Source organism: Canis aureus, chromosome 25, assembly GCF_053574225.1.
Source record: "Canis aureus isolate CA01 chromosome 25, VMU_Caureus_v.1.0, whole genome shotgun sequence".
In the NCBI taxonomy this organism is placed as follows: Eukaryota; Metazoa; Chordata; class Mammalia; order Carnivora; family Canidae; genus Canis; species Canis aureus.
In genome coordinates, this window is record NC_135635.1 from 733,184 (window position 1) to 741,380 (window position 8,197).

General features: G+C 59.3%; 1 protein-coding gene across 1 annotated transcript; it reads left to right on the forward strand.

Annotated features, from left to right (window-relative positions):
* The first annotated feature begins 3,164 nt into the window (after positions 1–3,164).
* On the forward strand, positions 3,165–5,899 carry LACRT (lacritin). Its single transcript, XM_077869732.1, has 5 exons — positions 3,165–3,322; positions 4,478–4,516; positions 4,960–5,064; positions 5,330–5,431; positions 5,758–5,899. The coding sequence occupies exons 1-5, from the start codon at positions 3,265–3,267 to the stop codon at positions 5,808–5,810; spliced, it is 357 nt and encodes a 118-aa protein (XP_077725858.1). The 5' UTR covers positions 3,165–3,264; the 3' UTR covers positions 5,811–5,899.
* Positions 5,900–8,197: the final 2,298 nt, after the last annotated feature.

Sequence of the window (8,197 nt, forward strand, 5' to 3'; positions counted from 1 at the left end):
GAGCAGCGGTCGAGGCCCAAGAGTCTCCTGGAGGGTCCCAGGCCAGGAGGCAGGGGGCAGCCCCTGGGAGGGAGCTGGGCCGTGGCCCCCGGCAGGGCCCCCGGGAACGCCGCTTGTTGACGGGTCCCACGGCCACAGCAGGAGCCAGGGGAGGCTGAACACCATCCCCTTGGGGACCGTCACCCCCTGCATCCGCGGAAGTCCCTAGAGGAGCCGAGGAGCAGAGGAACGGAGGCTGCGCCGGAGGCTGAGGACCCTGCCCTGCGCTAAGGTCGACCAGTTCCCTCGGAAGACCTCGGCCTGCCCTGCCCCAGCTCCTGAGACTCAGGGCCGCCGCCTTCCCCTCTCGCGTCGCTCCAGCTAAGCGTCTGCTGGGGAAAGAGCAGGAGGGAAAGTCTTGAACTGGAAGGACTCTTGGCAACCGAAAGACACTGAAACACAACACGTCGAATCGGCTCAATAGGTCCCTACAACCTGGGAAAGGGAGGCTTGGAAGGAAGCACTGTTTGCAGAAGAAGAAAACGCCGCCGGACCCTGGAGAGTGACTTAACTGCTGTTCCCAACGACAAGACTAACCCACGAGGACCGGGATCTGCCGTCATGGAAATAGTCCAGGGCTGGACGCCCGGCAAAACGCTCCAAAAGCTCAGGAAAACACAGACAAAGGGACGCGGGAGCGACAGGGCGAGCGCGGCCAGACGCGAACACCTGAGGCCTCCAGCTCCCGGGGCGCCTACGGAGAGTCTGCAAAGACTCCGCACTATTTTTTGCAAATTCCCTGTAAGTCTGAAGTCATGTCAAAACAGAAAGTAAAAATACCACATGAAATGTAAAGACGGAGGAGGGGGAGGAGGAGAAATAAATAAACGAGGCGATTTCACATGGAAATCCAGATCCCCTTCTCCCTGGGAGAGGTTGGATGCCTGGCAGGGTCAGCTCGAGGGGGGCAGCCGAGCGCTCCGGCTCCGCTCCTACCCCTGAGGTCGGGGACGCGTCGCTTGTCCTTGCACTGTTGCCTGCCTTGCGTAGACAAGCAGGACACGAGAAAAGAGCCATTGGCGACAGAGTCAGCGTGGACGTCAGCTGCCCTAGAAGATGAGACATCATCACAGAAGGTAGCTTTTCACCCACGGACATGAGCTGCACCCCTTTTCTTTACTCTCCATACCCAATTCTCTGCTAGGCCGTAAAACCCGGGGTCACATTTCCTCTGGGCCCCCGTTATGAAATACTGACATTCTCCTATAGAACAGATGTCCGCGCCTTCCGTCTCACGCCCGCTTATGTCAATACCTGCTTCGTTAACTCAGGAGGCCACGCGGAGGATTAGAAGAGGAAAAGGGCGGAGCGGTGACATTTGAAAAGACCCTGCTCCGTGACAGCTCTGGTGTCGATGCCAAAGCTCTCATTTCCTCTTGGAAAAGACTTGTGTAAATAATCAGTTTGCTCCTGCTGGGTTTTTCCGATGTGCTCGTGGAAACTGGGCTCTAGAGTCCGAGCCTGTCCTACTATCGTGTATACACGGACACATCCCAGGGCACTGATACAGTCAAAACTCTCTGCTGACCCTCAGGGTCTCCCCATCACGCTCGGGCCGCCACCCCCCCCCAGGTCAATGCTAAGTCCTATCCCTGGGGTGATTCAATGCACCCCTCTTCTTCACCTACTGGCCACCATCAGATGCCACATAAATCGTAACGATCAAATTACACAGGGGGGTAGTGGGCGACCAGTTACATTAACCGGTTCCCACCCACCACGTTGGGAGTCGACCAGCTGCCCGAAGTGACTGTCGTCTTACCTGGAGGTCAAGGATGGATGAAGCAGAGCTAAGGAGGGCCCGAAAGGACCCGCTCCTCATGCCTGTGGTGTCCCACCCTATCAGTTTTCTCTTCCTTTATCTCAAGAGGAGACTAATGCCCTGAACCCCGGCACCTACACGCCCTCGTGTTATAAACCTCCTGATACCCCCTTTCCACACCAACCTCCAGAGCAGCCTTGAGGCGGAAAAGCCTGCAGGACCACTCGGGGCCTAGGGAAAGCCAACACCGAGCAAATGTAGAACCACAGACTGGTATCCGGGACCCAATTCTCCACCCACCGGCGCCTCAATGGGCTCCTGTTCCTACTTGACCTCATTCTACTTAGCACTTAGCACCAGCCTGAGCCAAACCCACCCAGAAAGAGGAGCCCTCTGCAAACTACGAGTATCCCACACATCTGCCTAGAAACGTATCGTCTCAAGAAATGCTTAGCTGTGCATTATCTTACCCAATCTCCATCGCCGTCCTCCACCTAGGAGCTGTAACTCCTGGACGGCAAAGGAAAACCCTAAAGTCCTTCAGGGCAGGACCACGTACTGCCCTATGTCTAATGACAAAGCCAGAACTTGAAACCCCGGCCTCTCGAATCCCAGCTCCAGGAAGGAAGAAATCCCAAGCCAAAGAGAATTGTCTGCTTTTCTGGACTGTTCACACCATGGGTCAGCTCCCCACTTGAAGGGAGAACCAAGTTCCAAATTGGGGGAACCACCATGGTCCTGGAATCACAAGATCCCGTCAGAAATGTGGGCTCCCATCAGTAGGGCCTGAAGATGGAGGTTGACGGGACCCACGTGGAGTTTGGGGAGCTCCCCCTGGCAGGTAGATAATGGCTCCGAGAGCAGGGGACAAGTCTAGAGAAGTCACCTGTGCCCCCAAAGCTGTCCCCTCAAGAGGAGGAAGGAGCCATGGACTCAGTCCCCAAATAGTGTGGCCTCCTGGGGAAGGAGGTGTTGGGGAAACCCTCAAGGCCCCCACTGAGTCCTGTGCGCATCAAGGCAAGACGTAGACAACGTGACCTCCCAGACCCACCCAACCTCCTCCTGGGAAGCTGCCGGTCCTCCCGAAACCCCCGACAGACACATTCCAGAATCTCCCCCAGAAGAAAACTGGCTCTGCACCGGGTCCCTGAGACCTCAGAGACGGGACCCGTAGGGCAAGTGGGACGAAGAAGAAAGGAAGGAGGAAAAGGACGGCTGGAAGTCGGCAGCGGAAGGACCTCCCGGCACGGATGCCAGGTGGCCACCGGCCCCACCTAGCCCGTGTTGGCTCAGCGCGTGACAGTTTGGGGAAGAAGGGGAGGAGGAGGACACGGAAGTCACACGCCTCCCAACTGGGTTCCCATTGGCCCTTGGGATCCTTAAAAGGGCCCGGCAGCCCCATCACGGGCATTCTCGGACCCTCTGAGGATTCTGTGGGTGCAGCTCCCGCGTCGTCCCACAGCATGAGATTCTCGGCTCTCCTCTGGCTGGCGGCTCTGGCGGGGGCCCTGGTCTCTGCCGGTGAGTACGGCCGTCCCCCTGCAGCGCCCCGGAGCCCCGACACCCCGGGGCTTACCTCCAGGCTTCGTTCCTCTCTGATTCTCCCAGCGGGGTGCTGGCTCCTCCTGCCCCTGCCAGGGACTGACCCCTGCCGCCAGCTTTCTACCCGCAGGCCCTTTACTCCCCGGGTGGGGACCCAGGAGCCCCCCGGCTGTGCCTGGTCTCCCGGTTCATCTCTTCACGCGCCGTCCTTTGCCACTGTGCTCCGGCCACCTGGCCTTCCTGTGGGGCTTCCGGGCCACGCACACAGCTGGGCGGGTTGTCCCCTTGCACAAGAGCACCAGGCAGGGAGCAGCGGGGGCCGAAATCCAGCCCATACTCCGCGTGCCCGTGGCCTTGGGTCTCAGGATGCCTCTTTCGGAGAAGAGTCCAAAAAGCACTATTCAGGCCGGGACGGCCCTGCTGCTCCTCGAACCCGGGGACCTTCCTTCTTGCTCTTGCCTCTGCCTGGAGTCCTTTCCCCTCCCTGTCCCCTCCCCGCAGCCAACCCCGAGTGTCCCCGGCCCGATGCTGTCTCATCCGTCACATGTCAGTGTAGATGGCAATTCCTCAAGAAAAGCCTTCCATGCAAATGTAGGAAAACTTAGACCCCTCTGTGCTTGCCCTTCCGGCACCATCACGCTGTGACCCCGTGACTATGTCCTGGAGTGGGAGCTGGGTCAGGGCGGGGTCTTCCCACGTCCTGGACACTGAACCCCCCTCCACTTAGCAGAGAGCTTGGCATGAACATCGTGCTGAAAGGATAAAGAGAATGAGGGCTTGGGTCCGAGCCCAGAAACCATTCAGGCATGACCCACGGCCCCTGCGCTGTCCCGTCTGCCAGGGGGGCCCTGAGCGCCTCCAAGCACTGCCGGTTCCCCGCGGGGATCTCAGGCCATCCTCACAGGCCAGAGGCAATGGGGAGAACCGGCTTCCAACAGCCGTAGGACGTAGGACGGGTCAAACACCAGAAAGACCGCCCCGGTGGATCCGCCGATGGGCGAGTAGGACCAGGAGGGAAGCGTGTCTCCTTGAGCCCACAAACTCTCCCAAGGGCCGAGGATAAGGCGCGGGAGGCGGGATGGGCTCGCGGGGGTCAGGTTCAGTCCTCACGGCCGCCTCTTTCTCCCGCTGCAGAAGGTGACTCCTCGGATCCTGCCCCAGGGGCTGCGGCCGGTGAGTCCATCCCTCCCTTCGGGCTCTGCCTTCAAGGGGAGAGGCCGGCACCCGGGATGGGGTGGAGGCCGGAGGCGAGGGAAGGGCCCCGGCAGGGTGCACACTGCTAGCTCATCGTCGTCGCCCTCACAGGCAGGAGGAGCCCTGGAGGCGTTCACGGGGGCACCGGCCCCACCGTGAGAGCTCCCCCCACCCCCACCCCACCCCCGTGACCTCTTCCCGTGCAGGCCGCACCTCCTGGGACCGTCCTGCTGAGGGTTAGGGGCTCCCTGCAGGGGTTGGAGGCGGGGGCACTCAGCCCCAGCAAGGCCTCGAGGGTAGAGACCTTACCGGACCCAGGGCCGGTGCATCGGTGCATCGTCGGTGTCCCGGGGCCCTGCCGCTCCTTCCAAGCTAGGACACGCTCTGACTTTGCTAAAATCAACAAATTGCACTGTCTGCAGCCGACCCCGGAGGCTCGACACCCGCCGCGGACCCCGCTGCGCCCCAAAAGGCGGCCCAGGAGCCCGAGGGCTCTACCCCGCATGGAGAGGACCAGAGCCCACTGAGTGAGCTTCTCCGTCTGAGGGCGGGCGACAACCAGAGGGGTGTCGGGGGGCCGCTGGCGCTTGGCCCATGGAGACGAGCCTGGGGACAAGCACAGCGGGGGGCGCACATGCACCCCGACCCGGAGCTCTGCGGGGTGGCTTGCGGCCTGCGTGGTTTCTCCCCCGGCCCCCCCTTCCCCGCGGGGAAGAGCGACCACGTCTCGTGAGGGGCGGGAGGGGAAAGCGGGAGTTTTCTGCTAAAGTCATTCTTCTGCTCCCCAATTAGAATCCCTGGTAAGCAGAGGTCTCACGCTCGCGGGACATGGCCTAGAAGGAGCAGAAAAAAGGCTGGATAAGGGACGTCAATTCGGGAAAAATCTTTATGACCGTGAGTGCATCCCAGGGCAAAGCCTTGTGGGAACAGGAGCACCCGGCACCCGGCATCGGGGCCCCTGCAGCCGCCCCCCCCCCCCCCGGAAACTTCCCTCTTTCAAAAGTCTCCAGTTTCTCATCCACACTCGAGCCATGCGGTTGCATGATGCCAGGTTGCACCTGGGGTCTGAGCCGCAGCCTGAGATCCTGCCCAGGTGGGGAAGGGGGGTCCCGGGGGCCGCATGAGGTTGGAAAGCAGAAGACAGGGCTGAGGGCGATGCACAGGGTGGAGCCGGGGCCGGGGGCACCCCCGGCCACATCCCAACCTCTGCATCCTCCTAGGTGGAGCCGAATTTGGACGAAATCTGAAAAAGCTTGTTCCACAATTCAATTAGATTGAGTCTGAGACGCCGAAGAGGAGGGGTCCCGGGACTCCAGGCCTCAGCCGCGCCGCAGCCCCGCGTGATTAAACTGAAGCATCCCACTCGCCTGTGTCTGTGCTCTGTGGGGTGGGCCCCGGGGAGACGGAGAGCGGAGCCCTCCCCAAAGCCCAGAGGCCAGGCGGGGAGCCCTTTAGCCCACGCGGAGCCACGGCCACACGCGCTGGGCCTCCTCCCCGGTCCAACCCCTCACTGCGGCGCCCAGTGACATTCGGGTGTTTCCAGAAATCAAACCAGTCTCCAAAGCAGCAGGATTTGTCCTTGGGAAGACGGTCAAAGCCTGAGTCACCCTATTAAAGCCACATTCTGGTGCCCCCTTGCCCTCCACTCACACCTTCTCCACCGCCACGGCCACGGCCACGCCCGTAGGGTCGGGTCAGGAACATAAGGAGCCGCCTAGAGAGGCCAGCTGGACCCGGGACAGGGATGCACGGGCTCCTCCTGCACCCCTGCTTCCCTCCCCCGAGCCAGGACCACCCGTCACACGCTGCACCCCGCGAGCTGCGGAGGAGCCCGGCCACCTGCCCCCGGGCCTCTGCCCGAGTTGGCGCCCCAGATCCCGCAGCCCGGCCCCTCATGGCCCTTCCCCACCCTGCCCGACACCCCTCCCGCGGCCCTGGAAGCGAGCGCATCCGACCTGGACCCTGTTTTAGTGTTTTTTTAAGATTTTTTATTTATTTATTCATGAGAGACACAGAGAGAGGCAGAGACCCAGGCAGAGGGAGAAGCAGGCTCCCTGCAGGGATCCCGATGCGGGACTCAATCCCGGGTCTCCAGGGTCACACCATGGGCCAAAGGCAGGTGCCAAACCTCTGAGCCCTACAGGGAGTCCCTAGACCCAGTTTTAAATGAAAAAAGGAAGGCATGTCCCTTCTCCGTGGCCCCTCCATGACCGCACACCCTCCAGTCGGAGGCCCCCCAAGTGCCGATTCTAATCACCACTGGGTCAGCCACTCCCCAAAAGGTGGCAAAAGTCTACTCCCCGTAGACTGCCACCCTCTTTCTGTGTCCCCAAAAATGATTCTGTGGAAGCCCGAACCCCTGGCACCTCGGGAGGTGACCTTATTGGAAATCGGGTCCTTGCAGCTGTAAGGAGCGAAGTCCTACCGGGCGGTGCGGGGCCCCTCGTCCAATGTGGCCATCGTCCTTCTACGAGAGGAGCTTGGACCCCGATCGCCCGAGAGGCGACGGCCACGAGACAGTGGGCTCAGGACCGAGGGTGGCCAGCAGGCCCTAGAAGGGGGCAGCACGATTCAGAATCGTCCATTCGGCCTCACGGCGGGAAACCCTGGGCAGCTAACACACGCTCCCAACCCCAAACCCATCCTCCCGTCAGCTCCCGGCTTCATCCTATAACCAGAAGCTCAGAGTCTGTGACCCCAGGCCTCATTGCCCCGCCTCCCAGGCTCTGGCAACCCCCATCCCCGCTCTGTTCCTACAAGCCGGAGGTTTCCGGATCCCACCGAAGCGGAATCCTACAGTCCTTGTCTTTCTCCGACTTCTCTCCCTTAGCGTGAGGCCCTCAGGCTCCACCCACGCGGACGCAAAAGGCAGGATTTCCCTTTTCCTTGTGGCTGAATAACATCTGCCACGTTGACACGCGTGTCAACCTTTCACGTTGACAAACCTTTCACCACCTTCGGTACATGTGTTCCTTTTTTTTTTTTTTTTTTTTTGTACATGTATTCCTGAGTATTTTTGTTATTTTTGTTCCTTCTTTTTTGTTTTGTTTTTTTGTTTGTTTTTTTATTTTTTTTAATTTTTGTCCTTTCTGATGCTATCGTAAACAGCATTGTTTTCTTAATTTCTCTTTCTGATAGTTTGTTCTAAAAAAAAAAAAACTTTTTTAACCAATTACCCCTTCACACATCTTGAGGCTAGCATCTAGACATTTTTTTTTATTTTAATTGATTTTATTTTTTTTAAGTAGGCTCTGCACCCAACGTGGGGCTCAAACTCACGACTCCGATACCAAGAGTCGCAAGGTCCACTGACTGAGCCAGCCAGGCACGCCGAGATATATGATTTTTTTTAAGATTTTGTTTATTTAAAAAAAAAGATTTTGTTTATTTATGAGAGAGAGAAGCAGAGACACAGGCAGAGGGAGAAGCAGGCTCCCTGCCTGCGGGGAGCCCGATGCGGGACTCGATCCCAGGACCCCGGGGTCACGCCCTGAGCCCAAGGCAGATGCTCAACCACTGAGCCACCCAGGGGCCCCATATATAATTTTTTTCAATTTAAAGTAACTTAACATACAGCGCAGCACTGGTTTTGGGATCAGAATCCAATGATCCGTCACCCACATCCAACACCCGGTGCTCATCCCGAGCGCCCCTCTTGGT

Excerpts from the sequence above, each read along its gene's own strand:
- LACRT (XM_077869732.1), top strand. The coding sequence starts at position 3,265 with ATGAGATTCTCGGCTCTCCTCTGGCTGGCGGCTCTGGCGGGGGCCCTG. Across the intron at positions 4,517-4,959 it reads TGCCCCAGGGGCTGCGGCCG|CCGACCCCGGAGGCTCGACA; the intron begins GTGAGTCCATCC and ends CACTGTCTGCAG. Across the intron at positions 5,065-5,329 it reads AGAGGACCAGAGCCCACTGA|AATCCCTGGTAAGCAGAGGT; the intron begins GTGAGCTTCTCC and ends CTCCCCAATTAG.